The 23,724-nt window shown below is 55.4% G+C and overlaps 1 protein-coding gene across 1 annotated transcript; it reads right to left on the minus strand.

The window, feature by feature from the left end:
- Positions 1–5,698: 5,698 nt before the first annotated feature.
- Positions 5,699–23,099, minus strand: ACE (angiotensin I converting enzyme). The gene is made up of 25 exons (XM_041426561.1): positions 22,705–23,099; positions 19,110–19,277; positions 17,678–17,765; positions 17,295–17,438; positions 16,878–17,069; positions 16,636–16,733; positions 15,943–16,115; positions 15,443–15,666; positions 13,962–14,106; positions 13,452–13,550; positions 13,125–13,247; positions 12,389–12,600; positions 11,756–11,892; positions 11,321–11,479; positions 10,815–10,902; positions 10,473–10,616; positions 10,062–10,253; positions 9,616–9,713; positions 9,176–9,348; positions 8,512–8,735; positions 8,134–8,278; positions 7,834–7,932; positions 7,312–7,434; positions 6,569–6,756; positions 5,699–6,316 (listed from the first exon to the last, which is right to left on the minus strand). The coding sequence occupies exons 1-25, from the start codon at positions 22,912–22,914 to the stop codon at positions 6,129–6,131; spliced, it is 3,834 nt and encodes a 1,277-aa protein (XP_041282495.1). The 5' UTR covers positions 22,915–23,099; the 3' UTR covers positions 5,699–6,128.
- Positions 23,100–23,724: the final 625 nt, after the last annotated feature.

Raw genomic sequence — 23,724 nt, forward strand, 5'->3', positions numbered from 1 at the left:
TGACCCTCTTCTCCTGTGTCCACTGCTAAGGACAGTGTCCACTCAGGGGCTTTCTATTATTATTTTGTTATGCATGACTTTTCAGGCATGAAATTGCTCTAAGAGGATTATGGTCCATTATCATCAACAGAAGTGTTTTGCTGAGATTTTCAATTAATATTCCAGTGCACCTCAGTGATGTCCATGTGGACCAGGCCATGCCAGTGGGGCACTCGACCCACAGCATGGTTTGCCTGGTTTGCCTCCAGTCCCTTGGCCAGCAATGCAAGTGGGTGAGGCAAGTGTCCTTTCTGGCCCGTTTTGGAGCCTCAGTGCTGTTTTTATCTCCATCTCTCAGAGAAGTCAGCCTTCCCTAACGCAGAAAACTTGTTCTATTGTTGAAGAGGGTGAAAAACCCATTATCTCCCCCCATCCACTCTGCACACTGCCTCTGCCGTGATTTACTGCGACTCGTGGAGGATGTTTTGCTCTATATTACACAGATGCAGCTTAATAGCATGGGGGAGGGAGAGGGACACAGAGTCCAGGCTCCTGCCTTCTCTGTTTTCTTGTTGATATACTGTGTGACTCAAGGGAGACAGCTCTGTGCCGCAATTTCCTTTAGAAAACAGGGACATTGGTCACTTGGCCTGGTAAAACCTCTTTGAGATTCCTGGATGACCAGTTCTGCAGGGGAAAGCAAACTATTACTACTACAGCTAATATGATAGTAATTATGATTATTAATCACCAGGCAGTCAGGGTTTAAGGTTGGCCTCCTGCCCTCCTCTCATCCCATAAATCAGTCCGGGATGTTCACGGACACATCACGTGGATAGGGATGTGTCTGACAAAAAGGGCACGTGCCAGCTCAGAGCCCTTCTGGGGGGGTCCCCAGAGTGGAGTGGGGGGCACCAGCACAGCTCTGGGCACGGGGCAGGGAACAGCCCCAGTCCCTCCAGCCCTCTGCCAGGGCTGGGCTCTGCAGTGACCCCAAAAGGCTCATCCTGCTCCAGCCACAGCAGTGGGGCCCCTCTGATCCCACTTTCTCCAAGCAGGGCGTTTGTACCAGCGTGTGGAAGAGCCTCTCTTAGCAGCCCTCTTCCCCACACAGCCCTTGCACATGGAGCTGAGTCATGTCATTCCCTTTCAGGTTATTACTGACTAAGCTCCAGGAGCCTCCCAGTGCACCCATGGTGCTTCCAGTCCCCTCACAGCTCCCCAGGCCCCTCAGTGCATCCCTGTAGGGGCAGCTCCTGCACCTGCCAGTCCATGCCCTGCCTCCCTGCCCTCTTTGGAGCACTTTATGCCCAGACTTCTTTCAATTCCCTGGGTTTTAAGCATATGCTTGTAGTTAATCCTGTGCTTACATTTTATCCCAAATTGGAAAAATTGGGGTCTTTGGGCAAATTCTCCTGCTGTTCAAGTCAGCTGAAGGGCTCCCTCTAATTTAACTGAACAGTAATCCTCTCTCTCCCTGCCCTGCTCTCCTCCTCCTCCCTCACTCAGTTCTACTTCTCCCCCCTCCTCCTCCTCCTCTTCCTCCTCACTGAATGTTTTTGAGGTTTTACTCCTTCCCCCCCCCCCTTTTTTTTTTCTTCTTCCTTCCCACACCCTGGGGAATCAGTGGGAAACTACCTAGTTTCCAAGGGCAAAGGAGACCTGGGTGCTTCCCAAGGGTGTCCTCCCCCTCCCTGCTCCTGGGAGCGCAGGGATTTCTAATCTGTGCAGGAAATTATCACCTACTCAGTGAGGGGCTGCCCTGGGCAGGCACAGGCACGTCGGGAAAAGAGATGCAGCCTTAATGGGGTATGGATTTGTGGTGGGAGGTGTGGGGTGGAGGGGATGGGAGCCCACTTGGATCCCAGCATGGCAGCTGGCGGCTGGCGCTTGCCAGGAGAAATGTTTGCCAACCGAGACGCGACATTTCTGCCTATTTCTGTAATTAGAGCCACACTGCAAACACAGCTGGGAAGGGAGAGACAGGACTTGCATGGTCCCCAAAGCTGCTTCCAGCCACCAGGACTGTCCCCAGGCACTCTCAGGTGTCCTTCTGCCTGGCATGGCTCATGCCCCTGCTTTGCCCTTCACCTTTGGAAGATGCTCCACGGATGTGACACGGGATGAAGGAATTGGGGCTGTAAATTTATTTTGCAGGTGGAAGGATGCTCCTTGTTTTGGCTCCTTTCTCTGCGTCACCACTCCAAATCTTGATGTATTTTTTCAGGCTCTCACCTCCACACCGTTTGTTTGTTAAGTATAAAACAAAAAACCCAAAACAAGGGTAAAAATGTGCAGCCAAATTGAACTCTCATCAGCCTGGGCCTTCCCGGCCCTGCGAGGCTGCAAATCTGGAAAGGACTCAGTGACATTAAACCAAGTCACGGACGTTGTTTCCTGACAAAGCCACTTCCCACTTGTAAGTGTCAGGAAATGCCACGGAGACTCTGCTCAGGTCATGGCATCCCCGCTGGCACCCTGCCTGTCCTCGCTGCGCAGCAGGGGAAACTGAGGCACGGGGCAGGCTCGTGACTCACCTGCCAGGAGGATGGATGGGGCCTGCAGGCTGCAGCAGCTCGTGATGCTGCAGGGAAGAGCAGGGAAAGGCGAGGGGGTGCTGGCAGCGGCTGCAGCGGGTCTGCCTGACTGGAAACTCCTGGGCGAGGGGGGATTGGAGCCTGTGCCAAGTTCCCAGCAATTTTGGTGGGGGAAAATTCTCTCTCTGTCACCTGGGGTGCCTCAGTGGGACGGTGTCAGCTCAGGGGGAGCCCCAAAGGGTGAGGACAGTTTCCCACCAGCAGTGGGACACGGGCAGAGCCTGCTTTGGGGTGCTGCTGCCGAGGCACCCTGGGGCAGAGCGATGTTGTCCATGCAGGGAAGAGACTCTGGGGGCAGGGGAGGTGGTCAGCACAGCTGGGACCCCTGGATGCATCCCCTGGGGAGGATGGGACCCCACTGGGTGCCCAGTGCATCCAGCCACAGGCATGGATGACACCCCTCCATCAAGGATGGACATAGGGAGGGTAGAGCTGTCATTTGCCTTGGATCTGGCCCTGTCCCCCTTGGGGAATTCCCCCTTAGGGAATTCTAGCTAAGCCATGAGGCTGGGAAGAGTCTAAACTTGCTTAGGGGAGGAATATGGGGTCTTGCCCCTCACCCCCAAACTCACCTTTACACCCCTCAGCCCTGCTCGAGCAGTGGGGAGGGAAGGATGGTGCTGCCCAGAGCTCGGGGGGGCTGAAGCCAAGGGCAAGGAGCTGCAGGGATGGAGCTTTCCCAGTCCCTCCTGCAGCTCCCTACATCCCTTCCACAAGCTCTGCTGTCCCCTGAGACCCCCCCCAGCGCCAGCTCGCCCCTCTCCTCTGCCCACGGTGGCCCCTTCTGGCGGCCCCAGCTGCTGCCAAGCTGCGGCTGCGGATTTCCAGGCGCTCCTTGTCCCCGGGGAAGGGGAATGTGAGGAACGCAGCCCTGTGCACCCTGCCTGCTCCTGCCTGGCCACCCGCCGGCTAAGAATAGACCTGGCTTGGCCAGGCCCACCAGCACCAAGGGGCCACGGGGTGTGGGAACCCCCAGCCACCTTCCCGAGGGGAAAAATGTTTCTAAAAAACCCCAAAAATGGGTTCTTCTGATTCCCAAATTGTCCTTGTGCTGGTGAAGGGAACACAGAGTGTTTCTTGCTTTGAATGAATGTGATTTTAATGCAAATCTCCTTTGGAAGCTCCATGTACAGGGAGGGGGGTGCAAAGCAGCCCCCCAAGCCTCAGTATCCACTGCCTCCCGAGCTCCCCTCTAGGAGTTCTGTGAATTAAGGGGGAATCTCCTCCTTTTTTGTGCTTTTACGTTTCTTTTTTCTCCTTAGGGAGTGATTTCGCTGAGCCTCCTAATTTCAGCTGCAAGCATGATGCAGAAGGCAGAAGGCAGCAAAATCTCTCCAGATGTTATCACAACGGGGAAGGGAAATCATCCTCGGTTTAAAGCTATCTTGTAAAACACTGCTGCCAGCTTGGCAGAGCCTTTGGGGCACGAGCTGGCCCTCTCTGCCCTCAAAAGTTTCACCCAGGCCCCCCATCTCAGCCAAGAAGCTCCAGTGGAGCTCAAGATGGGACCTTCAGCCTCCCCCTGGGCTGGACTGGGCATAACCTTGTGTCCAGCCCCATCTCCTGGGTGGACTTTGCACCTGTGTTGAAGATAGCCTGGTGTCCAACCCCGTCCCATCTGCTGTGTGGACCTTGGCCCCATGTGGAAGGTTGGCTGGTGTCCAATCCCACCTGCTGCACAGAGGAGCCTGGTGTCTGTCTCCTGCATGGCTGGTGGGCTGGGCTCTCTGTGTGCCTCTGGACACAGCTCAGTGCACCCCTCATCCACCCTCGTGTCCATGGCAGGACAAACTCAACTCCTGTGTGGATTCTCTGGTGTCTAGCTAGGGCTGAGTGCATGCTGCACTCCCTGAGTGACAGTGCTCAGTGTGGCTATTTTCTTTTTTTTTTTTTATAATCCTCTTCTCCAGAAAGCAATTTTCATGAAACTTGCAGGATCTTGATGATCTTGGAGACCTCTTTTCCTCCACTAATGGGGAAGAAAGGAGCCAAGAAGCTCAAAAATTACCAGCGAGGAACCGAGCTGGATGGAGCACACCTGCACCAGCCTGCTGAAAATCCAGGCTGAAAATACACTTGGCTTCCAGCTCAGCTCTCACCGTGCCAGGTCCGTGCTCCATGAGCAACGCACTGCCGGGAAGGGGGGAGAGGAGGGAGCCTGGTGTGCCGGGATATAAAGCAGATGCCCCGGGATGTGGCGAGGGAAGGACGCGCCGGAGCCGCCCTCGCTGATCCCTGATCCCAGAGCAGCTCGGGGCTCTGGGGATGGAAGCTTGGGGTGCCACCTCCCCGTGGGCGTCCTGTGCTCCGGGAGGATGGAAAGCAAACAAACACCGAGCGTGGGCGGGCTGACACCTGCCTTCTGCTCCTCTGCCAGGTGCAACGAGCCGCTCCCAAGCCTCGGCTTCCCGGCTAAGGCATGACCGAGGGCAGAGGCCACGGGATGGGATAGGGACGGGTGGATCAGCCAGATCCCCTCATTTCCCCTGCTGCTTCGGGCTGCAGCAGATCACAGCTCTTTAAGGCTGCAATAATCCCCAGCCTGGGATTAGTTTTGCACCTAATCACTGCAGAACAAATACGAAGTTTTATTTACAGAAGCAGAAGAAAGACGGGGAGGATGGAGGGGGGGGACGGGTGGGCCTCAAAGCACGGCTGATCCCAAGATAATCAGGAGCTGGAGGGCAGGAGGCGATCGCTGACCTTGGAACCCCCTCCCCGGCTCTTACGTAAGTGTGGCACTGGTGCTGGAGTCACAGCAGTCGTGAGCTCCAGCCTGGTGACCCCCCAGCCCTTTAAACAGTTCATGTCTAGACTTTGGGGATTCCTGGCCCTGATTCAGCCCCTCCCTTAGGCACATGCTGCCCTGGGAACCCACGAGCTGTCAGCTCTGATGGCAGCCGCCATCCAGGGGAGGATGGAGATGCTGCAAAGGGATGCTGATCTTTCAGATGGGGAAGGGACAAGCTGGGTGCTGCAAGTATGTTGCCCCAAAGCCAGATTGGTCCCCAGGGACTTGTGTTTTCACTGGGTTGGGGTGGCAGCTCTCCTGCTTTAGAGCCTTGTTCCCCTGAACCCCCAACCCACGTGCAAGAAGAAGCTGAGCTGCTTTTCGAAGGGGGACAAGACATAGGTTTATTTTTCATCCATGCAAGCAAACAGCCTGGTAGCAGGCAAACCAGGATGTGCTCCATCCCTCCCCAAACTGCCTCTGTCACTCAAGTCTCTGTGGCTTTGCCCACAGGTCAGAATTGGCTGGTGGGTGACCGGGCTGGACCAGCTCCAGCCCTGGGCACAGGGGCAGCTTGTGACGGCTCCGTGCCCGCCGGAGCCTGAACTTCTCTTTCCCCTGATTCAGACATTGACAAATAAATAGCTCTTCTCTGCTCTGGCTCTTGCATAGTGGAAAGGAATGTCTGACCTGATAGGAGAGAGTAATCCTGGGTTGTGGAAACCCATGGCTTCCTTGGCAAGTGTGCCCATGGCATGGCTACCAGCCTGGCCAAGTGCCCATGCTTGCACCCTGTCTATGTTGCCCTGCTGGTGGCTGCCTTATTTCAGTTCCATTTCTGAGATGGACTTGAAGGCCTTTCTCCTGACTGAGAAGAACTTGACACCAAAGAAGATGGTGGTGATCAGGAAGATGAGTGCCAGGGCGAGCAGGACCCAGCCCCCAGCTGTGGCTTCACTTTTGGTCAGGGACATTCCCAGGAAATCAGTTTTGCTGGAGTCATCTTGGGCTGGAAAAGAGAGAAATGAGAGACATGGCTGTTGCCAGGGGCTCTGGGCTGTGGTATGTTGGGCCATCTTTGCTGGTCTCTTGGACACCCTTTGGCCTCAGCTCCACGAGGAATCAAGGAGAAGTATTCAAACGCCCTGTGGTTTTTGGGATGGCCAAGCAACACCAAGATAGCTCCCTTTCATTCTGACCCTGGTGAGGGCTGAGCCCTGGCCAGTCATGGACCTGCTGTGCTTGGCTGAGCTCTGCATACCTGTGTAAGGAGTCCAGCTGTATTCGGGCCAGCCCAGGACCTCCCCGTTCTTCTGGTTCTCTTTCTCCAGCCACGTCATGAGTGGCTCGAAGTAGCTCATCAGGGCCTCTGCTGACATGTTGGGCTGCCCTGTGATGAGCTGCATGGCTTCGGGCCATGGCTTGCTGAAACCCAGCTTCAGGGCATCCCTGTGGCAGGAGAAATCAGCTCCAGTGTGTTCCCCATCACCCTCTGGGCTGCCAGCCCTTCCCTTTCCATTGGAGTTCTTGGTATCACCATCCCTGGGTACAGTCTGAACCCCCAGAACCATAGGGCTGCCAGCCTGGAGCACAGGGAAGGACATTTATCTTGGGGTGGGGGGAAGAGGGGTTTGCACGGATTAAAAACCTCCAGTGAATCCAGCCTGATGCAGAACAGTCCCTGGGTGAAAGAGTTAATTTTGCAGGTGCTTTTCTTGAAGCAAGGGGGTTGTTTTCCCTAAGGAACTGGGGGCTGGGAGGAGGAGGAGGAAGAGGAGGAGGAGGAGGAGGAGGAGGAGGAGGGAGCCTTCCCCCTGCCAGGGGCCTAGCTACCATCTAGTGGCTGCTTTTGCAATCACAGCCCCAGTGCCCAGCCCAGGGTGGCTGGCCCAGGTATGGCATGGGAGGGATGACCAGGGGCTGTGTTGCCTCCTGTCTTGCTGGGCTGGCTTTAAGGTATTTGGGGATACTGATGCCTTGGCTTTACCCTGCCCACACACCTACCCCAAGATCTTCCCGGCCTCCTTGGACTGGTAGATGTCACAGGTGTGCAGGGGACCCTTGTGGCCGGCTGCATTACAGAGTGCCTGGTGGAACTGGAACTGGATCACAAAGCTGACGAAATACCTGGTGGAGAGGGATGAAGAGATGGGAATGGACCCTGCTTGTGCCTGTGCAAGGGAGAATGTGGCTCTCCTCATTCTCTGGTTGCACCCTCCCAGTCTGGAGGAGCATCACTGGCTTTGGAGCTACACCTTCTTCAGCTCAGCTCCACCTGCTGATGCCATTTCTCCATAATGTGTTTCATGTTTGTTGGAGTGGATGAGCTAATCTTCCTTCGATAGGCAGAAATTCCCCTAAATCCAGACTTCTCATCTGAAGCTCTGCCAGGGTCTCTGGAGCTGCCCAGCCCACGCAGGATTGTACCACCAGCCATGGAAAAAGGTGTCATTGCTGGCATCTGACCTGGGGATCCTGCTTCTATCTCCAAGTGATGTCCCTTGTGCCCCAGCCCTGCTGGCTCACCTAATGTAAGGGACGTTGGCAGGAATGTGAAACTTTGCCCCGGGGTCAAAGTCGTCTTCAGACCTCATTGCTGGTGGGCACAAGCCCTGGTACTTCATCCTGTGTGAGAGAGGGAGAGTCAGGCCAGCTTGGGGAGGAGGAGATGGGGCAAAGTGGGAAGGAACATAGTGAGGTGTGAGGACAGAGGGAGGGGTTGTGTATCTCATTCCCTTTGCAGTCAGCTGGACCACAAGGAGAAAACACCCAGTGGGATGATGGCCAAGGCCCTTGTCCCAGACAGGGGACTGAATTCAACCCTACCTGAGGTTCCACCACTCTTTGTTGTACTCATCCTCCTTGATCCTCCCATCAAACACCTTCCAGCGCCACTGGTCCATGAGGTACCCGAAGGGCAGGAAGGCAATTTTGTCCAGGGCGATGCTCATCAGGTAGTTAATATCACTTTCTGCCCGGGGCATGAAGATGTGAGCAAGACAATGCTGTATCCACCTCTCCTCCCTCTGTGGGTCATTCTGCCCCAGAACTGGGTGTCCCCAACAGGTCCTGTCCTCTCCATGCATGCAAAGCCACCATGCATGTCCCTGAGCCCTTCAGCCTTGCCCAGCCCCTCCTGACCATCTGCCTTTCCAGCTGTTCCCATCAGCATCCCAACATTTGCTGGGTGGCCCTCCAGCTCACCTTCATTTTCCATGACTTGGTCCAGCAGATTGATGCTATGGAGGTGTTTGGGGGTGGAGACAGACAAGGCCATGACATCCCCAACAGCCTCATGGAAGCCAGGGTTGGCCCCATCGCGGAAGGAGATGGGCTGGTCCTTGTACTGCAGGAAGTACTGGACGTGGCCCATCTCGTGATGCACTGTGATGAGGTCGTCCATGTTCACCACGGTGCACTGCTTGATCCTGGACCAAGACACAAGGGTTAGGGGAGAAGGGAGGGCAGTGGTGGCATGAAAACCTCCAGGAACCATCACACCCCCTTGAGCTATTTTTCCTTTCCATGTAGCCCCTCCCCACATTTGATGCCAGGCCAGGTTGGTCCTACTCCACTGGGTTGGTCTCTTCCTCCTCCTGCATCTCCTGCTGACCCTGCCCATTCCCTGTCAGTGTTCATCAGCGTTTCCATTCTCCAGGACAGGGCAGGGCAGGCATGGATTGCCCTCCATCCACCATGGGGACTCCTACCAGCACCTTGGGTTCCAAGAGAAGTGCCATTGTTGGGGTGTCATGCCCCAGAGCAAGATACACCGTGGTGGCATCAGCCCACGTGCCCTTATTCTACCAAGACCCTTTCTGCCCCAGCACCACATCAGCAGTGGCCACCACCTGCTCCCCGTGGGCACCTGAAGTCCTTGCGGTTGTAGAAATCCCAGGCCGAGGCGTGACACACCACCTCCCGCCCGTCCGACGGCTTCTCAATCATGGACTTGTCCCAGAACTCCTGGGGCATGGGGATGAGGCCCAGAGAGGTGAAGAAATGGTCTGACTCTTCAAACATTTTCTTGGGTGTCCAGCCCTGGGGAAAGAGCAGAGACATGGTGAGGGGCAGTGGGGGATGCTGGGGAAGGATGGGAGGACAGGGATAACCTTGTTCTGGGCAGGGGAATCTCCCGGGATCAGCTAGACCTGGATCCAGGTCTTGGCATATAGAAGTAGGGAGAATGCAGATGAGGCATGGATTTTTTTGGCAACATTAGAGCATTTGGCAGCACGGGTGGTGGCAACTGCCAAAAGTTGCTGGGTCCCAAGGAACTTCCCCAGATCAGCCTAGAAAAGCACTGACCTGTTTTTTCATGGCCGGGGTGGCATCCACCTTGGTGGCATCTGGGAAAGGTACCACCAGGTCGAAAATGTTGGACCATGACTGAGCCCACATGTTGCCTGGGAAGCACAGAAGGATGACACATGTCAGGAGGGAGACAGGGAGAGGAGAGCAACCAGTTTCTCCCTCCTCCTGCACAGGTGGATCACCCTGCCTGGTCCCTGCCTTGCCTGGTCCCTGCCCTGTCTGCATAAGGGCAATGTGGGCAGGATCCCATCAATTCAAGAGAATTCAAATCATGCTGAGCGTGCTGCCCTTCCCTGGGGTAGATTTGCCTCTACAGACCCATCCCAGGTGACCTTTTCCCTTCAGCCAGAGCTGAACAGAGACTAGTTTTAACTCTTGGCATGGCACAGAGGCAGCAACACGTGGTGGGAGACGCAGTGTAGCTCAAGCAGAGCCCTTACCTAGCAGATGGGCAGGGATGGGACCCTTCAGGTTTATGTGCTCTGCACCATACTTTTTGTAGAGGGCTCGGCGTACATAAGCATGTAGGTTGAGGTACAGGGGCTGCAGCTGCAGATACAGCCTCTCCAAATCTTCCTCGAAGGTGGATGTCTCATACAGGGATCTCCAGTAGGCCCCATTGTCCGTGTAGCCTGTGGTAAGCCAAGAGCAGAAGCTGTCAGACTCTGTCCTTCTTGGGCAAGACTCTGTCTTGCTATTCAGACACCCAAGAGAGAGTGAGAGTAGATCTCCTGGGAGTTAGTGAGACCTCCACACCCTTGGGATTTTGACCCCCAGGTGGATGAAGAGCCCAAATCTCTGCTCCCAGGGGGCAAGGGCCATGGTGGCCTCTAGGGGAGCAGGGCACTGACCATTGAGTGTGGCTGCCTTGTTGCTCAGCTCCACATATCGCTTGTAGTTGTTTCTCATCTTCTTCCCAGAGGCATCCCGCCAGCCCTTCCAGGCGAAGAGGAGCTCGTCATAGTCCCGAGAGGTGGCCATGATGTCTGTGAGGTCTAAGAGACAGCAACAAAGTCGCTGTGATGCTGTTGGATGGGCTGAGCAGGTGCAATGGTTCCATACCGTGTTGCTCAGGGGCCATCGTAGAGAAGGTGAAAGAACCCTTCACGGCCTTTCTTCATGCCCCCATTAAAAAAAATCCCTCCCTTCTGAGCCAGTGCCGAGGCCCCACAGGACGCCCTGCTAGATCTTACCAGGATCCAGTGGGTGACAGGTTTTGTTCTCTCTGCAGACCTTAGCCACGCTGTATGTGGTCTCCATGTCTGAGAGGAGGGTGTTATACTGCAAAGAAAATCAGAGTATGTAAAGTGGTTATCCTAGCTCCAGGATATTGGAGGATATTGGAGGATGTCCCAGCCCATTGTGGTTTTCGGGTGTTTTACTCTGGTCCCTTCCAAGATCAAGTGTGACCCCAACAGAGGCAACACAGAGTCAATACAAGAGGGCCTGGAGCCCACAAGAAATGTGCTATTGTCACCCAAACATCCAGGCCCCACTGCAGCCTGGAAAAGGCAACTTTCAAGTGGGAAACCCTGAAGACAAGGATTTTGGCTTTGTGTAGAAGGTAGCAAGCTATCACCTTTTTCAAGGCAGACGGTGGCTGCTCAGTGGCATTTCTTAAATTTTGAGAGAAACTTTTGTTTTCACACAAGGTGATGGCAAGGGACACCCTCTCTTGCTCTGTCCCCTTGCCACTCACCTCCTTCAGCTCATTCTCAGGTAAGGCTGCCCTCTCAATGACACTCAGCTTCTTGAGGATGCGGGTGACACTTTCGTCCTGGAAATCGGAGGTGTCAAACTGCCTGGCCCTCATGCCGTACTCCAGGGTGTGCTTGGACATGGCCAAGTTCTTCTCCAGCTACAATGAGAGAAGAAGAGTTACTCTGGGGAAAAGACACAGGCCACTGCTAGAAACACCACCTGGCATCCCATGACTGACACCCTCCCCACAGCTGCCTTTGTGGGCTCCTCAGTGGATGATGAGGGGAAGGCACCTCCTGGGTGAGAAGGTTATCCCTTTACAAGGGGCAGAGGCTGCCCTGGTTTTCAGAGCTTCTGTGGAACGTGCCCTGGGTACCACCTGCCTTCCCAGGCTGTTGGCTCTCCCTGCACAGCCCCAGGGTCGTTGCCATACCATGATCTCCTTGTTGTGGTCGGTGATGTTGGTGTTGTAGGCCCAGGATGCCTCGGTGTAGGCATTCCACACTTCCTCAGCTGTGCTGTTGTACTCAGACAAGAACTCTTTAGCTTGTGCCTCATCTGCTATTTTGTCTGGAGGAGAAAATAAATGGGGGAAGAGACAAGAAAGGTCAGGGTGGTTGCAAGAACACTATCCCATGGAGAAGCCATAGTTAAGCTTTTCCCAGAACTGCAGGTCCATTGAAGGATGCCACAACTTGGGAGCAGGCTGAGCTAAGAAATGGGGGAAGAGGTGCCCAGCTGGCGTGTCCTATTGGACAGATGATAGGTTTTCAGGACAAATTGCATGCCCTAGACTCTCCCACATAAGCACAAAGGATACAACTAAGAAGATAAACCCTTCACACCATGACTGATGACATCACTATGCAGCTTCAGACAATGGCACCTGCCTCCTGGGAAGCAACACTCCGTGGGACTTCATGGAGCTGGCTATTTCTCTTTCCTGGTATGGGGACCACCCCTCCCACAGCAGAGACCTTCCTCTGCTTCTGCCTGTGGATTAATGATGTTCCTTGGGGGATCTCTTCCTGACACTCCCAAACCTGAGATGGAGCTGCACCCTTACCAATGCCTTCAGGGTAGCCTTCAGGGACAGGGGGACGCCAGTCAAACTCAGGCCAGCCCAGCACCTCATTGGTCTTGTTGTTCTGCTCCTGAAGCCACTTGGTGACAGGGCTGAAATACTCCAGAAGGGGTTCAGCATCCATCTGACCCGAGCCAGTGAGATTCAAGAGGATTTCCTGCCACGACTTCGAGGACCCAGCTTTCAACACTTCCCTGCGGAGGAGCAGGACAGCAAGAGCCAGCATGAGGCCAGAGGATGGGAAAGAAGCAGTGATAGTATCTCAGCATCTTAAGGGTTGAAACTGCTGTTCTAGAGTGGGACATGAACCTGGGAACTGCCCTGGAGGCCACCACCTGTCCTGCATGTGGGAACTGAGGACTTCCTGCCACACACTCGTGCATTTAACACCCAGGGAATCAACAGGAGCCAACTGTGCTTTAGTGACCTCTTGTCTGGGTGGGAGCTCATGGCTGAGACAATAGCAATACTCTGGTGAGGACCACTCACCCCACCCCAGTGCTTCCACGTATTTCCATCCATCCATCCATCCATCCATCCATCCATCCATCTGCAAAGCTATTTCTCCAGTTCCCTTTTCCTTCCTTCCTTCCTTCCTTCCTTCCTTCCTTCCTTCCTTCCTTCCTTCCTTCCTTCCTTCCTTCCTTCCTTTGCACACCATCAGTTTCCATGCACACATCTGCCCATGGCGATTTTCCTGACCCTCCTCTGTCCCCACCTGAGTTTGGCTCCAGCTTCTTTGGACCTGTAGATGTCACAGGTGTGCAGGGAACCGGTGTGGTTGGCTGCCTGGCATAGTGCCTTGTGAAACTGGAACTGGAGGACGAAGCTCACAAAGTACCTGCCAAGGAAGCCCATGAAGGTCAGAACTGGGGACAAGGGGAAGCAGACAAGTCCAAGAGCTCAACCCCACTATTTGTGGTCCCAAACGTTGGGAGATCTCTATGTCTTGAGCAGGAGCAGCACACAACAGTCCCTGCCCACAGAGGTGATCCCCAACCCACTGCATCCCAAACCTTGATTCCCTTGCCAACACTTCCCCTACCTGATGTAAGGAGTGTTCCCCGGGATGTGGTACTTTGCTCCAGGGTCAAAGTTGCTCTCATTCCTTGAAATTGGAGCACAGATGCCCTGGTATTTGGTTCTGTGGACAACAAGAGCAAAGGAATAATAAAGGGTCAGAGGAATCTAGTCAAAGAATGGGAAGGCTTGGCAAAGTGCAGAAGAAATTAGAGCATGATTCCATGTATGTTCATCCATTCATCCATTCATCCATCCATCCACCCATCCATCCATCCATCCATCCATTCATCCATCATCCATCCATCATCCATCCATCCATCCATCCACCCATCCATCCATCCATCCATCCACCCATCCATCCATCATCCATCCACTCATCCATCCTTCCATCCTACCCACCTACACATCTATCCATTGTTCTGCCACCATCTCCGTGGCTACTTTTACACTTTTTCTTTCCTCTTTCGTGCCTCCCTTCCTTGCACATGCCCAGCTTCCACACCCACACACCCCCTTGGTGAGTGTGCCCCACCTCAGGTACCACCAGTCGTAGTTGTAGCGGCTCGGCGGCGTGCGGCCGCTGAACACGTTCCAGCGCCACTGGTCAATGAGGTAGCCAAAGGGCAGGAAGGCAATCTTCTCCAGGGCCATCTTCAGCAGGTAGTTGATATTGCTTTCTGCACAAAACAGAGCCTGAGCCAGGCTGGAAAGGGTTCTGCATAGACAACACTACAGGCACCAGGATTTTAGTGGGCAAGGGGGTGGGCAGGTCTGGATGAGAAATGGGGACAGCATCTCAACACCTAACCTTGCTCCTATCCTGTGTAGGATACAGGAGGTTTCTATTACTACCTGGGGCAACACGTGCCTTTTACTGAGTGGGGACAATAATAGTGACAAGTGTGGTGTCCCCTTGCCTTTAGCCCAGCTCTCAGAGTTGAAAGGTCTTTGGTGAGTGTAGTTCTTCACACTTCCACCCTGGGGCTTCAGGGTGAGGGTGTTTGGGGGAGTTTGCTCTGCAGTCACACCACTGCAAACACTCCGATGGTTTAGACCCAGAACCAGAGTCAACTCTAGGACAGTCACCACTGTGTCGTGAGGAGCACAGGGGATGGTGACAGCTGTTTTCCCCCTCAAGGAAACCCAAGGAAGGAAGTTTGGAGAAAGACCTTCTGGAGACCCAGCTGAAGCTGTGGGGTCAGAGAAGAGTTGCAAGCACTGCCCTGAGGGGCTCTTGGCTGCCATCACTACGGCAGCCTGGCTGCCAAGGGCTGGCAAGCCGGGTAGCAATGGCTTGAGGCAGAGACCATCTGCTTCACTGTGTTTATGCAGCGCTGGCCCGATGCTCTTGGCTGCTGTGCTGTCTTTCTTGCCATAAAACATATTTAATGACACGGCAGGAGGATCCCAGGACTGTCCCTCCTCCGCCAAGCAGCGCCCGGGGCAGGTCTGGGAGTGCTCAATTTCTTTTGCCACCATCTGCTTTGATGTGTCAGCTGAGGGATGTCAGGTGGGAGGATGAGGCTCTTGATGAGCTGGGCAGTGCCTGCAGTCAGAAGTCCTGCCCTGCTGTGCCGGCTGGCAGCTGGACATGTCACCTGCCCTCGTGACTGTGCACGTGCATGCTCGGTGCCACCTCCATGGAGCTCCAGGGGTGGATGTTTTTTGCTGAGGGAGGGAGGGAGGAATGCTAGAAAGGTCAAAGCCAATCAAGCACAAAAATGTTGTTTTCCAGTTTGGGCTTTGTTGGTGAAGGGAAAGGCACAGACAAGCTCTGGAGAGCATCACTCCTGCCTCAGGGGGGAAGAGGATAGAGCCAAGAAGGGCTGTTCATGGACCCATGGAGACAAGAGGGGGTTGTGCGTGGACCCATGGAGATGAGAAGGGGTTGTGGCAGCTCTGGGCTCTATTGCCAGACTGCAACCCACCCTGGCATGTCTCACACCCTTCCTAGTGCCACAGGCAGTGCCAGGGCCCTCCAGGTCACCCAGCTCCAAAGGGTGGCTGCCATACCTTCATCCTCAGTAGCATCGCTGAGGAGACCAATTTTCTTGAGGTGGCTGGGGGTGGACACAGACAGGGACAGGACATCACCGATGGCCTCGTGGAAGCCAGGGTTGGCCCCGCTGCGGAAGGACACGGGCTGGTCCTTGTACTGCAGGTAGTACTGGATGTGGCCCATCTCGTGGTGCACTGTGAACAGCTGCTCCATGGTCACCGTTGTGCACTGCTTGATCCTGCCGTGTGAAAACAGCACTGCCTGAGCCGAGTGAGGGGGACCCCAGCTGTCTGTGCACCCCCGTGATGGGAGGGACTCCCCACAGCCTCAGAGAGGGTGGCAACACCCCACAGGGTAAGGGAAAGTGGAGGGGAAGGCAGGGCAGCATTGCCACTGTGAAAAGTGCCACATTGGGGTGCACAGCCAGGCTGGGGGTACCCAAAAGGGTGATCACCAGCGGGGAGAGGAGAGGGTCTTGCCCTGTAGCCCTGGGTCCCTGCATGTCCCCACAGACCTGAAGTCCTTGCGGTTGTAGAAGTCCCAGGCTGAGGCATGACACACCACCTCCCGCCCATCTGTTGGCTTTTCCAGCATGGACTCCTTCCAGAATTCAGGGGGCATCTCCAGAAGCCCCAGGGAGGTGAAGAACTCCTCCGAGACCCGGAACATGTGAGTGGCATTCCAGCCCTGGTGGGCAGCAGGCAATGGGTTAGGGCTGAGGAAGGGGCTGCCTGTGCCCTGGGCATTGCCTCCAGTGCTCCAGGCCCGTGGGAAGGAGGTGAGTTGCTCCCAGGGACTGAGGTCCTGCCCCTCTCTATGAGGGGGAGGGCGGGCCCCAGAACTGGTGTGAATATCTCTAAAAATGCACCTAGCAATGGTGCTGGAGCTCAGCAGGGGCAGGAGAAGGGAGCAGGACTTATACCCAAGAAGGGCTTGGAGCTGTGTGATGGTGTGAATGCAGCAACACAGCCCCCAGCCTGGGGACTGGCAGCAGCCCCAGTGCACTGCCCACTTTTGTCCACCTGCTGCCTCTTTGGTCATTGCCAGATATGAAGTAAGAGAATTTCTTTGTCACTTCCCCTCCCAGACATGGATTTTCTGCTGTCCCCTATACAAGTATCAGAAATTACTCCCATGGGGTCAATGTCATGGGCCAGCCTTGGCAACACCTCCTGCTTTTTCTCCAATGAGTCCCTCAGCTCATCACCTGCTCCACCATGGTGCTCGTGACATCAAGGTTGGGCTTCTCAGGGTAGGGGATCATCAGGTCATAGATGTTGTTCCACTGCTGAGCCCACATGTTCCCTGAAAAGAGAAAATAGCTAGAGTAGAGCTGGTGGCAGGTCAGCAGAGAAACACAGTGATAACTGGGACCTCTCTGGCCTTGTGTGTGCCCCTCTGACCCCACCAGCACCTCTGGGCACAGGCTGGGGGAGTCTCATCTCTTACCCAGGAGGTGAGCAGGGATGGGACCCTTCAGGTTGATGTATTTGGGCCCATAGCGGTCATAGAGCTTCCTCCGGACAAAGGCGTGCAGGTTGAGGTAGAGTGGCTCCAGCTGGTTGTAGAGGTGCTCCAGGTCCTTCTCAAAGGTGTCTGAGTCGTACCAGGAGCGCCAGTAGCTGCCTGTGTCATTGAATCCTACCAGGGATACAGGGAAAACCTCTGTCTCCAGCCCCAAAGGCTGCCCCCACTACCCACCCTCAAAAGGCAGGACCAGGGACTACCAGCAGGATTTTTCCCCGCTTCCCTAAAGTCTTGGTACTTGGGAAATAGAAGTTGGATGCCTGGCAGCACGTGGGGTGGGGAGAGCAGTAGGGCACCCCATTTCCACCCCTGGTCCCTGCCCACCCCCTTGGTTTGTACCATCCTGCACGTAGGCTTCGTTGCTCAGCTTGACGAACTCCTGGTACTTGGGGCGCAGCGGGTTCCCCGCAGCGTTGTGCCACCCCTCCCAGGCATACAGCAGCTTCTTGTAGCTGCGGGAGGTGGCCATGATGTCCGAGAGGTCTGGGACAGAGGGGACAAGTAGAACATAAGAAAGCAGCTGGAGGGGGAGGCATATGCCACAGCTCTGCGGAGGGGCCACCACCACCACGCCGGAGCCAAGCGCCCATCCTCACGCCGGGACAGTCCTGATTAATGAGTGGCACATGCCAACCCCACCCACTAAGGATGTGGGGACCAGGACAAAGTCCTGGCCACAGGGTGCTCAGCAGCTGGCAGGATCAAGGGGACAGGGAGCATACCTGGCTCCAGATCCCAGCAGGTGCCGTTGGGCAGGCACACCTTGGCCGTGGAGTAGATTTTGTCCATGTCGCTCAGGATGGTGTTGTACTGTAGGAAATGAAAAGAGTGCTGAAAGGAAAGGGGCTGCCAGGGGACAGGAACAGCCCTGCAGGATCTACAGGGTTCCCAGCTCTGGAGTGTGTGTGTCCAGACGGATGTGGGGAAGGATTGGTGTGTTTATACAGCACATTTTTGGTGAGATAAGTGTGTTATCACTCAGGGTTTTGGCATGGTGGGAGCAGGGAGGCTCTTTGGGACAGACAATCCCTGCACAGCCATGCTCCAGAGAGGGGCTGTTTATAAAGCTGTTTGTCAGCAGGGCCGTGGCACAGGCTGTTTATCTAAATGAGTTAAAAAAAAATAGGAGAAGAAAAGCGGGAGGACGAGGGGGATTTATTTCTGTGAACTGCAACAACAGCAAACAATAGCAACAGGAGGTTTCCTGGAACATGCCTAGGAAGCCTATTCCCAGGGAAGGAAATTCCTCTGCTCTGTCCCTCTCTCCACTCCCATTCCTCTGCTCCGTCTGTGCAGAGGGGATGGAGATGGGGACAATGGTGGCTGTGGGATAGAGCTGCCCAGGGATGGGCGAGGCATGACTGATGTGCAGGGAGGAGACACGATGCTGTCTGTTGTCTGGAAGAAGGCAGGGATGGGTTTCCTGGAAGGAACCGGGGCCGACAGCTCTCCGGAAGGGATTGCATCACGAGGCTTTGCCAGGGTCTGGCTGGGAATGGCTGTCAGGAGCTGTGGGTCAGGATGGAAGGGCCTGTCCTGCTCTCATGTAGAGCAGAGTGGCTGCCAGCTTCAGCCTGGGCCATATTTTCCGGAAATCAAAATTCAGGTTAAGTGCCCTGAAAGCTCAGGGGAAGGCTCAGGATGTCCTGATGTCCCTGGCATGGAACTGTGTCACCAAGGCACAGCAGTCCTTGTCTTATGGGGAGCTCAGGAGCCAGGTGGCTGCATCAGCCCTTCTTTTCAGTGGGCTGCATACCTGATGAGCCCAGAGGGGTTGGGACAGCTGGCTCCAGCCATGGGCACAGCCTGGCTGATCTCCAGGTGATGCCCAAGACTGCTCTGTGTAAGCCGGAAATCTCCAGTTCCTGCTGGAACAGCTCCAAGATAACGTTAGGGCTGGCTAATAGGGCCAGAAGGCACCCCACATCCCCTGGAGATAGCACCCCATCTCCTCCTTAATCACTGTGCAGAGGCCAAAATGCCAGAGGTCAGCAGTGGAGTCTGGATGCTTGTCAGCAATCACTGTGCAGAGGCCAGTGACACCCTCCAAAACGCAAGAGGTCAGCAGTGGAGTCTGGATGCTTGTCAGAAATCCCTCTAAGGCATTTCACAGCACCCCAGCCTTGCCCAGGGCTCCACTGCCACCTTGCCTACCTGCTCTCTCTTCTCCAGGGGCAGGTTGGAGGGTCCCAAGGTCTGGATTGATCCAATGATTTTCCTCAGCTGGGGGTCATTGAAATTATTCCACTTGTCTCCATAGAGTTCCTTGGCTTTCTTCCCCCACAGCTCTGTGAAGTTCTGCTCCTTCAGTGATGCCGTGACCTGCATGGTGAGAGGGGACATGGGGGCTCAGGACCAGCCCTGGGACATGCCACCACCCAGCTGATGGTTTGGGGGCCAGAGGCAAAGTCATGAGGAAGTCAGAGGTGACAGGACACAGGGTGCCAGGCAGGGCTGTCCCCAGTCCATGGCACCCATGGAAAGAGACAGCAGCTTCTCTCTGGCCCTGCAGTGTCTGCAGCCCCTGCTCCCCTGTGGAGCTCTCGATGAGCACCTGCTGGTGGCCTGTGGGGGTGTTTAGGAGGGAGCTCCAGGGTCTCATATGGGATGGGAATGCTGGGGTTGGCTGTCCAGGCCATGCAGTCAGGGTGGCTGGGTGCTCCTGGGCTGGCTTTGACATCTGCTGGACCCTGATTTTGGAAGTAGCTCTGAGGTCTGGCTTGATTTTATTTCCATTCCTGCTGCTTCTCACTTTGACAGAAACCCAAAAAATAATTATAAAGGTGCCACATTCACCTTCCTCCTTCCTGTATGTCCTCACTACGCCTGTATACTTCTATTTCTATACATTTCTCAATTGGCTGTCTGCACCCTGTGACCTGTACATGTCACATCTGTGTTCACCTGTTTGCTCCCAGTGCCCAGTTTTGGGTGTCTCTCTGCCACCCAACTCCTGCCAGCCCTGATCTCCCTTCCTGGGCCCATGGGCTGGCAGTAAGCTGCTAGCACTGTGGGGTGTTATTTAGGCAGCTGGGGCTGTGACCCTGGTTTTGGGATGGGGTGCATTGCAGGTGTTTGTATCCCAGCCTGATCAGTGCCAGCTGTATTTTTGGGAAGCTCCAATCTTTTAAGGATGTCCTGGCCTGGTGCAGGTGGAGTGAGATGGTGCAGAGTGCCTGGTCGGTGTCCTGTGCTGTCCTGGTGTGATTTATGGAGCTCATTAGCTGTGACTTGTGGCATTCTTAGCCTGGCTCCAACACGCCTGGTTTGTTTTATTTTAATCTCCACATTCCCTCAGCAGGCAGCAGGGAAGGAAGGGAGTTGTGGTGTGGCAGAGCTGGAGGCTGCTCAGGGCAGACACGCAGATGTGGCACACGGGGGTGGGAATGCCAAAAGTGCCAGGTGGCCCTGGCTACCCCTCACTGCTCCCACTGCTTCCCTTGGGCATCCCAGTGCCCACAGCATCACTGGCATCAACTGGCTCCAACATGCCAGCCCCACAGACACCCTGCTCTTGCATCACCCCTCTAAACAGGAGATGCCTTTACCCCTTCCCAGACCCCGTGCAGAGCTGGAGGAGCTGGAGGAAGCAGAGCTCAGCTGTGTTTTGTTTTCTCCTTGAACAGGCACCTGTGTTTGGTCAGGCAAATTGTACCCTAAACTCTCCTGACAGCTCTGGTGGAGTCAGTTGAGGCTGAGTCCCTCCAGCCATGGCCATGCCCACCAGTCCTGGCCCTTCACCCCCACATCTGGGATCTCTCTCTGGAGGGGATGCCCCTGTGGGGGGGCTCAGAAGCCCCTTGGCACCCACAGCCTCAAAGCCCCCCTTCCAAAAGTTCCATCCCAGTCCCTCCCTGCTGGGTGCACAGCTCAGGACACTGGGACTGCCTTGGCCCAGGCATCTGCAGTAGTTCTGCACCCAGACATGAGCAGCCCCCAAGCCCCATTGCCAGCCCCTTGCCCAGAATCCCAGCTTGTGAAAGATGGTACATCTATCTGTCTGTCCAGCATCCCTCTGTCCTTCCCTGCCCCTGCCTTTGATCTCCTGCCTCTCATGTCCCTTTGTCACAGGGTCCCCTTTAGTGGCAGGGCCCTGGTGGCCTGGCTCAGCCCCTCTTGTATCATGGATGTGTAGGGTTTGCCTGGCCCAATGCTCTCTCAGATCCCCCAAATCCAGCCTTTTGGGTCCTGCTGGCCAGCTGCTATTCCTTTAGCAGCCAGTGACTCCCCATCCCACCACACCTCCCTGCTGCCCCATCATGGACTGACCCCAGAGGTTCAGATCCCCTCCTCTACTTGGGTTGGCTTAGGAGCCTTGACATTGCAGGGAGCTCCTGGGCATGATCCTCATACATTTAACAGCACATTAAAGGGGGAAAGCTGGTCTGGAAACACCTGCTGAGAAAAGTCCATGCAAGGTGCTCTCCTGGCCTTAATTATGGACTCAGTGTATCTGGGATGTTCCTGCTGTGCCCCAAGGTCCCCCACCCCACCACATCTGCAGCTAGAGCTGGGTGCCTGCCCAGACATCACGTCAGCTTGACAAAAAAAGGCTGAAGGGGCACCTGGGCCCTCTTGAGTGTCCTGCCAAATTGGCAGTGCCCAGACCTGGCAGTGCTCTTTCCCCTGTACAGGAAGATGCATTTCCTTCCTGCATAGGATACACTGTGCTCCCGTCCCCAGTTTAAGCCCCCAGCTTAAGTTCTAAGCTTAATAATGGAGCTCTGTGCATTGTGTTTTAAGGCTTACAAACAGGTATTGTATTCGAAATAAGCAAGCATTGTTTTAACTGAAGGTACGTGTGCTTATAGTAGTTGGATGGAACTACTGTCAATATGCTTTTGCTTGGTGTGATTGGTCAAAAAACTTATAAAGTAAGTTGTAACATTAAGTTCCTGCTCTGATGCCTGGGATGTGAACTGCTGGCATCTTCCCATTGTCACAACCATGTAATGAGACTGATGCTGGAAAATAAAACAGCTTGAGACACGTTCCTAGCAGTCCTGTCCCATTCATGATTTTCACCAGGGCTGGGCTGGGCTGGGCTGGGCTGGGCTGGGCTGCAGCTCACCCTGGGGCTGCTCCAGCTCCCTGCCCCTCTAAATAAAACCCAGCCACATGCAAACTCCTGGGAGAGCACACACATGCCTGTGGGATGCACACAGCATTTCTCCCTGCAGAGGCTCTTCCTGCCCTAACCTGCGCTGATGCCGAATTCCCTACAGCCTGGAGTATTCCCCACCACTGTCTTTGTCCCTGTGGGCTGGGGACACAGGGACAAGAGGTGGCAGCCTCAGTCCCGATGCCACCCAGCTGCTTGTGCACTTTGGACTCCTGGTGTCCTCCCCAAACTAAAACCCTCAGCACTGGCATGTGGTGACACCAGGCAGGGACAGGGACAGGGACAGGGACAACTGACACCTGGCCCAGTTCTAGGAAGGGGGAAAAGAAAGTGAAAGATGCTGGGAGGAGGGAATCACCTCTAAAAATAACCTTGACCCTGCTCTGGGACCAGAGCTGTCATTCTGGGGCAGAGTCTCCCTGAAAACCAATTTGGGGCAAAACCCTACAGCTCCTGGACTACAAGTCCCAGCCTTGGTTTGCCACCCCGAGGTGCTGAGACAGAAACCCGCAGGGAGGAAGGGAACCACAGCAAGTGTCTCCACCGTGACCCAGCCCCCCCCTCCCCCCCGAGTCCCCGGTGCTGGGGACACCCCCGTGGTGGCATCGCCCCCGTCCCGCCACCCACCTGCAGAGCAGCATTTTCGGCCGTCAGGTTGGTGTTGTATTTCCAGCTGGCCGAGACGCTGTCGAAGAGGACGAGCTCGGCCGTGCTGTTGTAATCCCTGGCGAAGAGGACGGCCCCTGCCTCGGTGGGGTCGTGCTGGGGGGGCTCGATGTCGGAGCCGAGGGCACCCGCGAGGCTCAGCCAGAGCAGCAGCCCCAGCGCCGCGGGCATCGCTGCACCGAGGGGCCCCGCTCGCTGCCTCCCGACACCGCTTTGCCTCCGCCGCCGGCTGCTTATAAACCAGCAGCTTTCGTGCAAACCCTGCCCACCGAGCCTGCCTCCCCTCGCAGATAAGAGCGGAGTATTCTGTTCTCCCTCCGGCGGCTCCGAGGCTTGCGGGAAGGAGCGGCGAGCGAACGCTGCCTCGGGGTGCAAAGTCCTTTTGGCTCCTGGCGGTGCCGGGAGGGAAAGGGAAGGGGCTGGGACGGGAGGGAGGGAAGGAGGTGGAGGAGAATCCAAGGAAAGGCAGAAAAAAGAGAAAGGCTAGGGTGGATGGGGTGGGTGAGATGCAGCTCCATCCCTGCAGGGTCCCAGTCCCCTCCCGATTTGGTGCAGGGGGATCCAGCTCGACTGGTCCTTAGCAGAATATCTCCCCTCGGCAGCATCCCGATCACCTGCGGGGGGCTGCAAGGGCAAGCACAGGAGGGAAACTGTTCCTGTGGGACACAGCCAAGGTCTGTCTCGCACTGCTTCCTGCCAAAGGGACCCCCTTCCCGACAGAACCTCATTTTTCAATGGAACAGAGTATTTCTCCTGGCTGCGAAGGAAATCACATCACACCACACCAAGCGTTTTGGACTTGGAGGAATTAGGCTGATGACAAACGAGGAACAAAAAGTTCCTTCAAAATGAAAACCAGACCCATGTTGGTGGGCTCGACAGCTCCTTTGTTTTGCTTTGTTTTCTATTTAATCAACTAAATCCCTTTTCCCCAGGGCCTGGCCTCAGCCCTGGGAATGATGCCTGGGCTGAACTTAGGCC

Source organism: Onychostruthus taczanowskii, unplaced genomic scaffold, assembly GCF_017590055.1.
Source record: "Onychostruthus taczanowskii isolate IOZ18803 unplaced genomic scaffold, ASM1759005v1 scaffold91, whole genome shotgun sequence".
In the NCBI taxonomy this organism is placed as follows: Eukaryota; Metazoa; Chordata; class Aves; order Passeriformes; family Passeridae; genus Onychostruthus; species Onychostruthus taczanowskii.

What these genes read in the sequence shown, in the direction of transcription:
- ACE (XM_041426561.1), bottom strand. Translation starts at nt 22,914, where the DNA reads ATGCCCGCGGCGCTGGGGCTGCTGCTCTGGCTGAGCCTCGCGGGTGCC. An exon ending in CCCTGGAGAAGAGAGAGCAG is followed by an intron (nt 17,766 to 19,109) that starts GTAGGCAAGGTG and finishes CATTTCCTACAG; the next exon opens with TACAACACCATCCTGAGCGA. An exon ending in TACAACCGCAAGGACTTCAG is followed by an intron (nt 8,736 to 9,175) that starts GTGCCCACGGGG and finishes GTCTTGGTCCAG; the next exon opens with GATCAAGCAGTGCACCGTGG.